This window comes from Pan troglodytes, chromosome 13 (assembly GCF_028858775.2).
Source record: "Pan troglodytes isolate AG18354 chromosome 13, NHGRI_mPanTro3-v2.0_pri, whole genome shotgun sequence".
NCBI lineage: Eukaryota > Metazoa > Chordata > Mammalia > Primates > Hominidae > Pan > Pan troglodytes.
This window is the reverse complement of record NC_072411.2, coordinates 56,148,755-56,165,700: the sequence shown is the minus strand read 5'-3', so window position 1 is coordinate 56,165,700 and position 16,946 is coordinate 56,148,755. Positions and strand designations below refer to the sequence as shown.

General features: G+C 33.8%; 1 protein-coding gene across 8 annotated transcripts in view; it reads right to left on the bottom strand.

The window, feature by feature from the left end:
- Positions 1 to 16,946, bottom strand: part of GALNT13 (polypeptide N-acetylgalactosaminyltransferase 13) — a 584,712-nt gene that overhangs the window by 313,721 nt on the left and 254,045 nt on the right. For all 8 annotated transcript variants that reach the window (XM_063791209.1, XM_054679032.2, XM_024354859.3 and 5 more), the window contains one exon: positions 2,373 to 2,541. In XM_063791209.1, coding sequence (XP_063647279.1) covers positions 2,373 to 2,541 — 169 coding nt within the window. The remainder of the gene's footprint in view (positions 1 to 2,372; positions 2,542 to 16,946) is intronic.

Genomic DNA, 16,946 nt, shown 5'->3' with positions numbered 1-16,946 from the left:
GTATGTACTTTTAAATGTATCTATATACAAACAAATATATATATACACACACACACACACATATGCACAGGACTACATGTAAAATTATTTTTACATAATAATTTGCAATGCACAAATTTAATATTAAATGTTGAACTATTTCCCAGGGGCCAAAAATGTCCACAATATGTAATTACTTGTGATTTTGTTGAGAGAGACATTTCAAAAGTATACAATGGTTGTCACAAAGCAGTTGCTAAGATACCAAATAAACCTCTGACAATTACAAGCCCTGGAATCTCAACAGGGTTTTCTTTTTTCTTTTCCTTTCTTTTTCTTTTTTTTTTTTTTTTTGAGACAGAGTTTCGCTCTTGTCGCCCAGGCTGGAGTGCAATGGCAAAATCTCGGCTCACTCCAACTTCTGCCTCTCAGGTTCAAGCGATTCTCCTGCCTCAGCCTCCTGAGTAGCTGGGATTACAGGCATGCAACACCACGCCTGGCTAATTTTGTATTTTTAGTGGGGATGGGGTTTTACCATATTGGTCAGGCTGGTCTCAAACTCCTGACCTAAGGTGATCTGCCTGCCTTGGCCTCCTAAAGTGCTAGGATTACAGGCATGAGCCACCAAGCCCAGCCAAGGTTTTCATATTACATGAAGTAATTCAGAAAGAAAAAAATAAGAGTTAGTAAATATGATGCTAATATCATGACACAGTAGTGTAATGTAGCCCATTAGAGGTGGCAAATTTTATTTGCATTAATTATGTTCTATTGCATGTAGAGAAAAATCACTAAGTGCTCAAAAGAACAATTTCTCTTTACATGGAAGTGTGTCCTGCAGTATATTTGTAAACCTGGAGATTTTCTAAAATCTCAAGACACATCTTTTATTAATGCCAAGAGTTTGTTTTACAAGGACCATATATTAGAATAACAATTCTGCCACTAAATACTTTCATTTTATTACATCTGTTTAAAACATGTTCAACTATCTAGAGCATAGCTTACAGTTAATCACATAAAAGTTGAATTTTTCAACATCATTTTTTGTGCAATATTATTTCCAAGTGCATATTTCTTCCATAGCTGATAATTAAGCATTCTAATTATAAACAGCAGTATAAATTGCTGGAAACCATAATAAACCACTTTTATAGGGTGAAAGAGTCATATAGACAACGAGCTATTTTTGTGCTGGAAAAGCAATGCAGGTATACTTTTTATAAGCAAAGTATATGGACCTTTTTATGCAGTAAGGCAAATACAGCCATGCATTACCCAATGACAGATCACATATATGACGAGAGTGTCATAAGATTATAAAGAATCAGAAAGATTCCTATTGCCTAGTGATGTTTTGATGATCCTGACCCTGAATAGACCTAGGTTAATGTGTATGTTTGCGTCTTCGTTTTTAACAGAAAAAATTAAAAATTACATTAAAAACGGAAAAAAACTAATAGAATAAGGATATAAAGAAAGAAAATATTTTTTACAGCTGTATAGTATGCTTGTGTTTTAAGGTAAGTATTAATACTAAACAGTTTAAAAGTGAAAAAATTCAAGACTTTATGAAGTAAAAATATCACAGTAATGTAAGGTTAATTCATTACTGAAGAAAGAAATTTTAAAAATAAATTTAGTATAACCTAAGTGTATAGTGTTTATAAAGTCTACAAGTAGCGTAATGCCCTAAGCCTTCACATTCACTACACACTCACTGACTCACCCAGAGCAACTTTCAGTCCTGCAAGCTCCATTCATGTTACATGACCTATACAAGTATACAAATTTTTATCTGTTACACCGTGTTTTTACTATACCTTTTCTATGTTTAGATACAAAAATACTTAACATAATGTTACATTTATCTCTAGTGTTCAGTACAGTAATATGCTGTACAGAGTTACAGCCTAGAAACAATAGGCTACATTATATAACCTAGAAATGTAGTAGTCTATACCATATAGGTTTGTGTAAGTACACCTATGATGCTTACACAATGACAAAATTGCCTAATGACATATTTTCCAGAACATTTCTGCAGTGTTAAGCAATACACGACTGTAATCTACTAAAGAGCATATTTGCTCTGCATCTGGTATGATAAAGAAAGCACAACAAAATGACAACAACAAAAAACATCTCACATAGAAAAACCTGTTTGGCCTGAGTATTTTGCAGCATCTTTGCAAGTAACGTATTTTGCTTTGCCAGGGAAGAAAATAGTTCATCTTTTTCAGCATATGCATGCGCAATAAATTCCTGCTATGTGATAGGTGCTCAGAACCACACATTGCTAGAATTGATATAATCTGAGTTAGCTCAAGTTCTGAGATTCTGAAATATGGTGATCATGAATATAAAAGATTATATAACAAATGCAAACTTACCCTTCTAATCTGACATCTGGCAGACTTCTATTAAGGGCAATCAAATCACTGGCCATAAGGTTAAACTGATTGATTTTAAACAGCTCTTTCATTTTCTCCTGGTCATCTTTAGGAATCAACACAGCTTTTCCCATTTCTCCTGGCCCTTCTTGGTTTCTTGAAATAACAGCTGTAAGACATACAGAGATACAGACATACATACAAACACACAGATAATGAACTGAATAAATAAACTTGTGTGTCTGATTAGATTCTGAAGCATATTATTTACATACAGGTTTTATAATATAATGATCAAGATTTTACTGATTATAAACCACACAATCTGCTAAAGAAAAACATCAATTCTGCGTATTATCTTCCAAGTTTAGATAAATTATATGATGACTAAACATTAAGACAATAATTCTAAATGTACAAAATACTCAATCTTAAAACTTCTGTCATATATTTCATACGCTATTAGAGAAAACTGAAGTTGAACACTAGGCAGACAAAATAATGCAAAATAAAAGAACTTTAAAGAATACTAAGATTAATTTATTTTCACATCCAATTATATGTTTTGATATTTCACATATCTACTGCCATTACATCTTTATAAAGGCAAACAAAACTAATAAGCCTTAATCCCATAATAATTTAATTCCTTTGTCAAAACATTTTGAATTGCGTCAAAAGAAGCTTCATAATGGTGACACATAACTTCAAATGTCAAGTTGAAATTTGGATACTACGTGCTCTATAATTGAAACTTCACAATAATATTCTGGGCTTGAATATTCATGAAGAGAACGCAGGATTTGATATATAGGCTAATTTTCTCGCCACTTCTCCCAAGTTATCACTACACTAAAGTCCCTTCTAGATCTAAAGTATATGTTTCAAGGGGTGTGTGTGTGTGTGTGTGTGTGTGTGTTGCCTACACATACCTGTATGCATGCTAATATATAGTAATAAGACAAAGTGCCAGTTGGCCCAAATGCATCCTGAAGTTACTCTTCACAGTGATATTAAATTAGGTTAAAGTGAAAGGAATGTGGTTCTGGTCTTGACTCTTCCAATGTCTTGACTCTTCCAATGTTCTGCTATATTATAGTTCCTAACACATTAATCTAACTGAGTTTAATTTCCATATACATTAAAAGGCACATATTTAGGCACAGCATACCTTGAAATACTGAAAAAAATAAGGACTATAATGCATATGAAAATAATTTTTAAGTTAGAACATTTCATTAAAAATATAAATTCTAAAATAATGTATGAATATGGTAAAAACTAGGATAGAACACATCCAGCAAATTTTGCTCTGAGCCAACCATCATAGTCACAAAACAGCAAAACTGGTATTATTAACATGAATACACAGTTGACCATCCAGTTGATGACTTTGTAATGGCATGAGTCAAACCATATAAGAGAATAGGCATCTCTAAGGACCTTTAGATATGGGTAAAAAAAAGTGATTGGCCTTGAAATCCTCTCACATATATAAAAATAGTTAGAACTGGAAACACTGAATGTAGAAAAAAAAATGTATTCAATTTCAAACTATTTAAAAAGTTGTCATGAAAATAAAGTTTACAAAGATTATCATTCACTTTAAAAAGCAAAAATAGAAACAATGGCAGAAATTTTATGAGAAGGTATATTTTTCTAAATTTAAGAAATAAAATTCCAATAAAAATAATTTTCTTTAGGTGTTAGTATATGTAATATCCCTAAACTCAGATGACATTATTGGATTTGGCTTTGGATGAATTTGTGATGTCGGTGAGACAATGACATTAAGGTATCTTTCATTTGTAAGATTAAAAAAAATTTTTAGTCTACAGAAAGTAATAAATGAATTTATATGTGGCTTCTTTGTGAGTCTTTCTAATTCTGAAATAAGAACACTAACAGGTGACATGGGCGCTCCTATTAACCATAAATATTCAGTTTAGGTTTTTTTATTTTTTAACATATTTTGGACTGTAACTTTAATTCCATAAAAAAGAGATACTTTTTCCCTGGTATAAAAAATATTCTGATTCTTAACATTTTGAAAATTTGTGATTCTTTTGAATGGTTAAATAATTTGGGGTACATTTTTAAAAATAATTTTTGGAAATTAAGAAAGAAATTCCCTGTTTACAGTTGTTTACAATATCTTTGTAGGGGAACAAAACCTTCTTTATCCTCTTACATTCTGTGGTGATATAAGAATTAAACTGGCATAATACAGATTAATAGGAGAAGAGCATACAAATGTATTTTTATGTGTACACAGGAGTCTTCAGAAGGAAAATGAAGGTCAAAGAATCTTTTAGGCCCAAAAGCTTATATATCACTTTAAACAAAGAATAATAAATTGTCAGTAAGTGATAATACAAAGGAGATTTAGGTAGGGAGCTAGGGGCAGTAAACTGCGGGTTTGTAACTGGGAAATATATGGGGAAAACTATGAGGAGATTAGGGTTATTTTAGTGAGCTTGTTTGCATAGGTCCATTCCAGTGTTGACTCCTAACTTCTGGTGACGAGAACAATTTTTGCTTTCTAATACAGTGGGAAGGGGTGGGGGGATTTGTATCATGGGAAACTTTGTGACCTTCTTTTAGGCAGAAACAGGGAGATCAGAAACAGCTTCCTGCATGTGCTCTTTCTTAAGAAAGAGCCTGCAGCTTAAAATAACCCATATGACAAAGCGGCATATTTGGGAATGCATGTTCTGATCCCTTTCACCGTCTGTAAACTGATAAAAAGACATGCTGCAGAGAAAGTCACCATAATCAACACAATGCTTCCAAGACTAGGAAGCAGATAGGATTAAAATTTCGCTCTGTGGAAAGGACATGGGCCCAACTCTAACACCTTAAGCTATGAAGGTCAATTTAAAGCACACAGAAGTATTTGATATTTGCAATATATTCAAAGGCGTGACAGTTTTATTTTCACATTATGTAAGTTATAGTTTTGTCAGTGGTAGCAGGAGTAATTGTGCCATGTTTTGGTATCATAATCAATGAAATTAAAATGGTCATAAACAGTGTCTGTATACCTAAGGACTACTTGCAACAACATGTAGTCATTCTCCTAATTATTCTCATTTTCTTAGTGGAGAATAGGTAACAACTTAAAGAATATCAGGTTAAGCGTCTTCTCCCCAGAGTTAAATACATTTTTCTGTTACAGCTTCTAATGAATATATATTTGACATTTTTAAAATGTGTGTGTGTGCGCGTGTGTGTGTGTGTTTTGCTTGTGTATCAGCAGGCCTATTGGTGTTTTTCACTTTGCTCAAGCAAAAAGAATGCTAAGTAATTATAGTGGGGAACGAGCCTTTTACTTTTTCTGGCTTTTACCTGGAGGAAGGCATCTTACCAGAAGAAAACACTTTTCTAATTCTTCAAATAGCATAAATAACAAATGGGAAAGAATAAGCAGTTGGGTGTTGTGACTTATCGCTGGTCTTAAGCACCTTTAAATATCAGTTTCTATACATTTTTCTCACCTGTTGATTTCCTTTACATAGCACACACACAAAGAGACTCATGTACTCACAAAATATCATGCTTCCCCATAGTCAGAGGAAAAAAAAAACACTTGTCATTTAAATATGTGTGCTATTTATCTACTCTAACAGGCAAATGTAATGCAGAAGGCAAGCAAATCTACATGTGGTTTTTTTATTGTTGATTTGAATATGGATGAAATGTTCAAATACCAAAGCTGGCGTAGACTTCAAAAAGAGATTAATTTATTATGCTATGAGCTATTTTCTTCCTAATTATATAGTGAAATTATTTAAAAAAATAATTAGTTTGACTCAAAATGACATTATAAAGCTTTTAGAAATATTATAAAACCAGAATCATTTTATACCTTTCATTTTCTCTAACACAGAACCTACTGAAAAAATTTAATTTACATTTATTTTAATCTTAGAATTCCCAATGTTAAAGAAGATGATCATATTATAAACAAACCAACTGATAAATCTACCAAAAAGAACACTATTTATCAATTGTATTATTTGCTTATGTATATTACATTGTGAACATTTTCTTATTTGCATAATTACCCCTTTATTAATGGGCAGTGTCTCTTTGAAAAAAAGAGAAATGAACTAGTCTATATCTAGGAAAAAGCTTGAAGCAAAAACAAACAACAAAAAACATTTCAAGTTGACTGATTTTAAAGTAATAATTTTATTCTGTTAGAGAACATAGTAATATGTGATGAATAATGGTACAAGCATAACATTGAATCAAAATCTAAATAATATCCCATATGCCTTGCTTGTCAAAAAAATCTCTCAAATTGTATTTCTATTCTTAGATCTACTCAGTTGTTACTTTTTGTATATTTTCCTTTAAAATCTTTCTTTTCATTGGCATTGTAGATCTTTCACTTTCATTACTTCCAATTTTACAATTGTAATAAATTAGAAACACTGACTTTTAGTCCCTCTCATATTTGAATACTCATACTCTGCTACCAATAAATCAGTTTCCCTAAAACAATGCTTTTGGTCTTGTCAATCAATTATCTGTTTATAGATGACTCAGAAGATAAGAAAACCATACTGGTTTTTCCACCACCCCCCACCACAAAAACCACTTTACCCTCCACTCACCATTACCCAGATCATGCTCTTTTGCCAGTCCAAAGGCTCTAGTTTATCAAGGATAATTATTTGAGTAATTGCTTTTTTCATTGTTTTAAAAGAGATGGGGTTTTCTCTATGTCACCTAGACTGAAGTGTAGTTTCACGGTCACAGCTCACTACAACCTTGAACTTCTGGGCTCAAGGGATCCTCCCTCCTTAGCCTCCTTGAGTAGCTGACACTACAAGAACCCACCATCACACGTGGCTCAGGGTTAATTCTTAATAAAATAAGGGGATTCAGTATACACTTGCTTTGGCCCATTTCTCTTAGAAACAAAAATAGACTTCACATATCAATATGATAGTTAACCTATAAATTAAACAACTAAATTTATTCTATTTAATGTATGACAAGTAGCAATTCATTTAGCATCCCTTTGAAAATAAACTATATACAACTTTTATAAATCTGACACATCTGACAGTAAGATTTGTTTTTCATTTCTTACGTAGAAAGTTGTAAATAGCAAGCCCCGGCTGCATCAAGTCTAGCATATATTAGCTACTACTTCTCAGAAGGGTGTCATCTATTAGATAATCAATAAGGTAGCATTTTATATCAGCTAGCTAAGAGAGATTATCCACAGAAACAAGAGAACACTGATCACCAACATTTTTTTTTTACTCAAAATATATTATTTTTATGATAAAAATAATGCATGCTCATTTACAAGGATGAAGGTAGGCAGGAAGGCAGGCAGGCAGGAAGGAAGAAAGCAAAGGAGGAAGCCACTATAGAAAAACAGTGAAAAATCAATTAAACTACTGCTTGAATGAACAGTCAGCAATAATCTGTACATAAACATACATATGTATTTAAAATAGGACTATTCATATATGCTGAATTTTATAATTTCATTCAACATTATTTTACATGCCAATTTGTTGTTTGTTTGTTTTTCGAGACGGAGTCTCCCTCTGTTACCCAGGCTGGAGTGCAGTGGTGCGATCTCAGCTCACTGCAACCTCCACCTCCTGGGTTCAAGCGATTCTTGTGCCTCAGCCTCTTCAGTAGTTGGAATTACAGGTGCCCGTCACCAGCTAATTTTTGTATTTTTATTAGACACTGGGTTTTGCCATGTTGGCCAGGCGGGTCTCGAACTCCTGACCTCAGGTGATCTTTCCACCTCGGCCTCCCAGACTGTCGGGATTACAGGCGTGAGCCACCATGCGCAGCCTGTACATGCTAATTTTTATCATTTAAAAAACATTTGTGGAAACCTTTCCAAATAAATATGTGAATCCATACTTATTTTCTAATGGGTGCAAAATATTCCAAAGTTTGGATACACCATCATTTATTTAACCAATGCTTTTTCTTTGAATATTTATGTTGGTCTCAATCACATCTATTATAAAGAGCAATGCAATTAATATTCTTCCTTATGTATACATCTTTGTAAATTTGCCTGAAAATACCTTTTGAAAAAGTAGTGGAAATTTAATGGGTGAATTGAAAATGAACCATGCTGTATTAGAATTATTCCTTTTCTCATCTCTTTGACTTTCTGTATATTTCTTTTGCCAGAAAGTTCCTTCAACCTCTGATCACTCAAATAATCCCTGTTCATCTTTGAAGACCAATTTCAACTTTCAGGTAAGATAACTCTCTTTTATAATTTTATAGCTCTTTTACATCATTCCATTATACTTTTCATAATGTTGCAATTCCATTTTTTGCATGTTATCACACAGATTCTAACTATTGAACTAATGTAGTTGCTGTTCCTCTTGGACACATAGCTATGCAACATTTTCCAGCCTGCCCTGCAGTTAGGTGTGGTCCTTAACCGAGAATAGAAATGATATGTGCCAATTCAAGGCCAGGCTCATAAAAACTTCCCGTGTGTGGTTCTCCATGTACTTTCCCCTGCTGTAGCAACTTTGGAAGCCATGTGTGGAAAACAGCAGTCGACACTACCAACAGTAACCTAGATGTCTGAATCACTGCTTGGAAGAGAGCCATTTGCTCATGAGAAATATCCATTGCAAAATTTACATGAAAAACAAAACAAAACAACAACTTTATTTTGCTAAACCATTAGAATTTTGGGTCTATTTGTTATACTTGTCAGTGTTATTTTTATTAATATAATTATTTCATTTCTCCGTTAGTCTATGAGCCTCCCCAAAGCATTGTGCATCAATTTTGGCTCATCCCAGCACTTGCCACTGTCCATTCAATCAGTGAATAATTTTTTTAAAGTAGAAGGCAATTTGTAGACAATCTAGTTCTATTATCAAAAGACTGATGAAAAAGTAATTAGAATAGAAGTTTTTAACGTGGGTTTTCCCCATCTCAGATATATATATATATAAAATGGTCTGTTATGTTACTGAAAAAAAGTTAGATGAATTGAGTTGAGATTACTATATGTATAGACATTATAAATAAATTGATATGTGTTAATACAAGCTCAAAAATCTTTAATCATAGCAACTCACAATGAAAATGTGTGGAGACTATGGACTTAATGGGTTTAATTAGATCACAAATTAGATCATAAGTAGAGATTTAGCAAATCACCATTTAAATTTAAAAAGCCCATGATTAATTTATTTCAATGCCCCAATAGTAACTTTTAATAAAAATAATATTTTGTATAACTACTACAAAGGAGTCTCAACAATACCTCAACACAAACTGGGGCTTATTAAATATTGTCAGCTATTTGCTGTACAATCATGGATCATTTATTCTGCCTTCTTGCTCACAATCTCTTCCTAAATAAGATATTTAAATAATTTCACCATTTAGTTTAGATGGAAGGTTATATGCCAAAGCCAATAGGCACTACAGTGGATGCCCACATCACACCTTCCCATACTGTTCTATACAAGCAAGTGAATCATAGCTTGTAACTTATGACTCACAAATTCCCTTTAAAAATATTTCTAAAACATATATAGATTTGTCCAAAGATTTACCTGCATACATGATTTTTTTTTTTTTTTTGAGACAGAGTCTTGCTCTGTCACCCAGGCTGGAGTGCCATGGCGTGATCTTGGCCCACTGCAAGCTCTGCCTCCCTGGTTCAAGCAATTCTCCTGCCTTAGTCTCCCAAGTAGCTGGGATTACAGGCGTGCACAAGCACGCCCAGATAATTTTTTTTTTATTTTTTCATGTTATTTTTTCATGTTTCACCATGTTGGCCAGCTTGGTCTTGAACTCCTGACCTCAGGTGACCCACCTGCCTCAGCCTCCCAAAGTGCTGGAATTACAGGCATGAGCTACTGCGCCCAGCCCTGCATACATGATTAAAGTAGCTTGTATATGCATGTGTGTTTGTGCATGGATCCCATTATAAGTGTACATATCATCACCCCCACAAATATCTTATATACAGTACTGTAAAAATTGTGTTGCATTCATATAAGAAAACTATGCAGTGATTAAAATGATGCATAGAATAATATTTAATGATGTGGGAGATGTTCATGTTATACTAAGTAAAAAAAAAAGGATTATAAAACAATGTTATAAAATAAGCCTATTTTTGGAAAAACAAAAGTTAAATGAAGTATATGCATATATCAGCAATGAAGATTAGCAGTGGTTCATTTAATTAAAGGGCCTTTTACATCTTTCGTTTGCATTATCTATATTTTCTAAATCAGTACATTACCTACTATGATGGTTAATATTGAGTGTCAACTTGATTTGTTTGGATGAAGGATGCAAATTATTGTTCCTGGGTGTGTCTGTGAGGGTGTGGCCAAAGGAGATTAACCTTTGAATCCGTGGACTGGGAAAGGCAGACCCACCCTCAATCTGGGCAGGCACAATTTAATCAGCTGCCAGCGTGGTTAGGTAAAAGCAGGCAGAGAAATGTGGAAGGACTATACTGGCTGAGTCTTCTAGCCTTCATCTTTCTCCTGTACTGGATGCTTTCTGCCCTCGAACATGGTACTCCAGGCTCTTCAGCTTTTGGGCTCTTGGACTTACATCACTGGTTTGCAAGAGGCTCTCAGGCCTTTGGCCACAGACTGAAGGCTGCACTGTTGGCTTCCCTACTTTTGAGGTTTTGGGACTCGGACTGGCTTCCTTGCTCCTCAGCTTGCAGACAGCCTATTGTGGGACTTCACCTTCTGATCACGTGAATCAATATTCCTTAATAAACTCCCTTTTTATATATGCATCTATCCTATTAATGCTGTCCTTCTAAAGAACCCTGACTAATACACCCACTAGGGTAATTTTAGCTACGTATTAACGAAAAATCTGGCTTCAGTGAAAATGAATATAACCTGGCTTTTATAGTGACAGGTACAAAGTGGAGTCAGTAGATGTTGGGGAATGAAAAAGAAAGGATCAGAGTTCCATGGAAAGACAGTTTCTTAATGGACATAAGATGAGAAGCGGGCAGAGGAGCACCTATAAAGAAATACGATTTGTTCTAGGATATAAGTTCCTCACAGGAAATTCATTACAATTTACAGATAAGGAAAATATTTAGTAGCTGAGAAAAAATAAGTAGCAAGGTCCTTGTTTCCTTTTTAGGAAAAAGCACACTCCTATATTACTATAAAAATGTTTACCACTCCTTTCACAATCATCCTTATAATATATTCTACTAATACACATTAAGCTCATACGCTTCTTATATACAATAAGAGGTTGTTTGGCACATGTTACAGTCACAAATGTTTCCTAGAAACCATTGACCCAACTTTTAAAGTGTTCACTAAGATAATAAAATTATGCTGAAATATGAAATTATTTTCTTATGTATTAAGAATGAGCTTCCTCAATAAAAAATATTTAAAAGGCCCTTATCTTGCAATAGCTCCAGTAATGGCCTTAGTTTCAGCTTTATACAGGAAATATCCTTATCTTCCCCATTCTTCCCATTTTGCCAAAAAAAATTTTTTTTTGAAACAACCATGAATTCTTTGGAAACAAAAGCACCAATCTGGCTGCCGGATGTTTTGAGAAGCCCTTTGGAAGAGGACATCTCAAGTAAAACAAGGGCCATTTTACAGAAGCTCTTTACATAATCCAATATTCATTGTGAGTTATTCCACAGATAGAAAATAGTAAGCTTTGAGCAGCATGCAGTATATCATCACGTATCTGGATTCATCATGTTTGAAAAATATACTCACTTTTGTCATAAAGAAAAGAGTACTGCATTCATTGACTATGCATCTAGTTAGGAAGTGGACATATATTTTTAAAATAATTTCTGGATGTAACATTTTATTTATTATAAACCTTCATAAAATATCTAACAGAGCTCCAAACATTAATTTAGTCACAGAAAGCATGAGGCAAGTATTAGGAGGCTCTAACAAGTCCTTTTTGGAAGTAAAAAATATATATATCTTTCACAAAATTTGCAATTACGAATTATCAATAAAATAATACTGGACTAAGTGTGAACCGAAAAATGGATCACCTCAAATACTCTAAAGTATTTTAATTTATAAAATTAAATCTAATGCTGGACTGTGAAACTTTGTTGAGGGCGGTTGGGCTGAATGCTATTTATTTGGCTCCACAGGCCTGACTGCACCATCTCCAGCTCCGTGCTTCGGGTTGCTGACCTCTATGTCCATACCAGCCAGGGTCCCTTTCCCTTTGACTCCTGGTTGGTAAGGCAATGATGGAGTATTAGGAGACAGAAGATGAATGAGGTCAAGGCATTTATTTCCATAGTTCTTCTCTGTGGGGTTGCTAAGGTTGGCTCTCTCAACCACAACTATAATTTCACAGGGAGTACCTTATGACCAGTTAATAAAGGAAGAAAAATTGCAAGCTTAGATTAAATAAGAATTCACCGATATGCTAGCAACTGCTAGCAGTTGCTTCTTTATAACCCTACTGATGCATGGTCCTGCAAGTCAGTGAGTGAAAGGAAATCATTCCATCAGGCAGAAATTTAGAGGGGAAATTTGACTGAGCACTGTGTGAAGGGAGAGATGGCTTGAGGTAGGAACCTGAACTAACCAGTGAGCAGTAGCTAACAGGTTCGCCAGCTGGTAAGGGAACTGCAAAGAACATGATTGGAAAATTGATGATCAGGAGATCTCATGGAGGAGTACATTAACAGTCCTCTCGCAACAGGCCCCATGTTCATTAATCAATTAAAAATGTTTGAGTATGAATTTGTAATGAATCATGTTTGTTGGGAATTAACATAGGTATCACTTTAACTCAAAAATAGAAAATTAAAAGGTAAAATATAAAGATAAATATAAAGATGACGTGTATCTTTACGTATTATATATAATATATAAGGATATAAAAATAAAATAAAATAGTGTTTCATTTTTTCCACTTCAGTGAAGCATCTTCCACATTTCCTGGGTTGCAAACCCCATACTTTGAAAATTGCTATAGGTAAAGTGATGATAACACACATTTTTACATGTCTCAAGACATTTCGCTGTTACATTGCATTGATTGTTATATAGGTATTATTTTATTTTAGTACTCACCTATTCATGCTGTGCATGGGGTTGACTTTCTTACTGATTATTATTACTGGCACAATATCAAGAAGAAGAAAAAATTAACTGCATGACATTTCTGAGGGCCAAAATAGGGATAAAGTTCAAATGACCAGCATGCTTTGCTTTCTTTCCTGATAATCACTTTGTCAGTTTTCATAGAATATGGTTTGCTAAGGTACTGTATCTATGCGTGTACTCTGGTGTGTGTGGTAATTGGGATGGCGGGGATACAAAAACCATAAAAGGTAGTTTAGGATGGTGAGGCACATATAGTGGAATCCTAAAAGTACAATTTGATTGTTTAATTTTATATATTAATCAGAATATATTGCTTGAGGTAGGGTTAAAATATCACTGATCTCTGTGATGCTAAAAAAAAAACAATAAAATAAGGCTAATAAATATTTGTAAGATTTGCATTTCCAAATGACTAGATGTAATTCTGAGAGGAAGCCCACATATTTTACCACTAAATTCAGAAATATGAAATTATATCAATTATTCAATTTAGCTGTCAAATAATGGACCTAAATGTCTTATGACCTAAATGATTACTTGATTTTTAAATCAGATATTTTTCAGATGCTCTAGCAGCCATTTCAGGCTATCAAAATAAACTGATGTATACATGCTGTAAGAGGCATTGTAATTTGAATTGGAGCATTTTGATAATGTTTTTCATGAAGGAAATTTCTAGTGGAAGAAAAAAAAGCTCAGTGTTCTACCAAAACTAACAGTTAACCTCAGTGATCACATATCTAATCACTACCTGCCTCCTACCATCACCCCTTATGTTTATGTTTTGGGCATTCCAACATTTTATTGACCATCTGTATAAACCAGCTGCTGATCTTTGTATTTACTCACAGTCATTATAAATCTTGCTGTTCATTATTAATTTACACTGGGTTTTGCGTTTTTCATTGCCTCTGGACATTTTCTGTTAGTTAATACTAATAAAAAGAACCAGGATACTAATAATACACCATAAAAAGGAAAACCTACTTTAATAATCAAAATAATTAAATTGAATGTGCTAACTAAATAATGCAAGCATGCCATTAAAAATTAAGAAATTGGTCATATACTATTCCTGATCCTTTTTCAAGTATTTAAATATTCTAGGAACTAAAAAATTCCAAACAATAAGTAAACACTTATTTAATAAGTGTTTACTGAGTATGCCAAAGAAATATGCTAGTTCCAAAACTTAATTGCTGTTATAAACATCAACACAAAGCTAAATTACCAGTAGGTACATCTTTAAATGAACATACTCTTTCTTACAACTCATCAGACCTATATAGAACATTGTCAAACATACCCTGGCCTTTTTTATGTAAGCCTTGCTTTAATAAAATAATTTTGGTTACATCATAAGGTCAAGGGCATATCGTGTGTACTTACTTTTGTAGAAAAGTTAAGATTACATCATAGAATTGTAAACCAATATGAAATAACACAGTGCTCTAAGGATAAGTAATAAACTTGCCCTATTTATAGTTTCCTCTTAAAATCCTTAACATTTTACCTGATTATATGTAATAAACATATCATATATTTATGCATATACATATATGCATGCAGGTTTATATTTCTGCATATGTATGCAGAAATATATGCAAATCTAAAAGTTTCTGTGTGTGTATATGGATATATATATCCATATACATATATGCACATATACACATATATCCATATCCACACAATGTGTGTGTGGATATGGATATATATATGACTATATGTATGACCATATATATCCATATCTACACACACATACCCAAACTTCTTCCTATATTTTTAGAAGGTCTAAAATATCTTTATTGACACTCCTTTTTTTGTTTTATAATATTTGATATTTCCTCTTCACCTCTTCACAACTACTTATGGAGGTACTTAATTTTCCTTACATATAAACACTGCTAGTTTAAATCCTGTACTACTTTAAGCAAAATCAATGTGGTTTTAATTTATTTCTGAAGATTCTGCAATAATGTTTGACTTTCAAGATAACTATGAACCTTCTGAGGAATGTTTAGTGTGAATTTATTCAAGCAAGAAAAAAGTAGTTTATTATGGCACAGTAGGCTTCCAACGTCTAGAAATCAGTTAAGATCTCTACAGAAATACATATCAGTGGTCACTTTTTAAAACAGCTTTAATATTTATTTAGATTATGGGTTAATACTACCCATTAGGTACCATTGCAATTTATGCTTAGTGGCTCTTTATTCATGCTACTGGGGAGGGTAAACTCTAATATATATCATTATATTGTTAAATTTTCGGTTATTTAATATTTTCTCCCTGCATCACTAAACTAATTTGAATCTTTTTTTAAATTTTATAGTCCAGAGACGTAAAAATAGCAATTAAAAATTATCTTTTAAAGTGCAGCTGAGTATTCTTTTAGAAATGACCTTTAAGATTGCTTATTGATCAAATATGGGTTCTTATTCCATTGCAGCATAATAAAAACATTATCATTATCCCTCAGATATTGTTTTTTTTGACTCATATCACTATTTCTTCACTCTGGCCTCTTTTTTCCCATGTACTGTGGTATTTCATGCACTCCCATATGGGAGACCCCTAAGTGAATAAAAAAAAGTCAACCTCCATTGGTACATGCATTGCATGTTAAGCCCACATTACCTTGCATTCTTCAAAAACCACATACATATACATCTTACAGAATTAGAAAATCACAAAATCTCAAGACTGTGGATTTACCAGTCTTTAATTTATTTCTTTCTTTTCTTTTTTTGTTTTTTGTTTTTTGTTTTTTTTGAGACGGAGTCTCGCTCTGTCGTCCGGGCTGCAGTGCAATGGCGCGATCTCGGCTAACAGCAAGCTCCGCCTCCTGGGTTCAAGCCATTCTCCTGCCTCAGCCTCCGTGGTGGCTGGGACTACCGGCGCCCACCACCACGCCCAGCTGATTTTTTGTATTTTTAGTAGAGACGGGGTTTCACCATGTTAGCCAGGATGGTCTCCATCCCCTGACCTCGTGATCTGCCCGCCTCGGCCTTCCAAACTGCTGGGATTACAGGCGTGAGCAACTGCGCCTGGCCCATTAATTCATTTCTAATGCACAAACATGTTTTGAATATAGAATTGTTTGGCACCAGTATTTTTTTTTTACCCTAGCTGTCCTTTAATTACAAAATAAAGTTGAGTTTACCTTGCAATTCAGTCTTGCAAATTCATCTCCATGATTTTAGCAATCATTTATGATAATTCCAAAAGTAAAATTATGTGGTCTTGGGAAAAAGTAGATTGATGAAAGAGCAGGGAAGGGAGAGTGATGCAATGAATTGGCTTTGTGTCTTGAGTAACCACACCCAACTAAAGAGAACCACATGATAGTAGCAACTTACTATTGTTTTGGCTATTAACAGACCTCATGTGCTCCCTCCTGAATGGATATTCACCCACTGAAAAACAGTCATGGATCCCCAGGCTG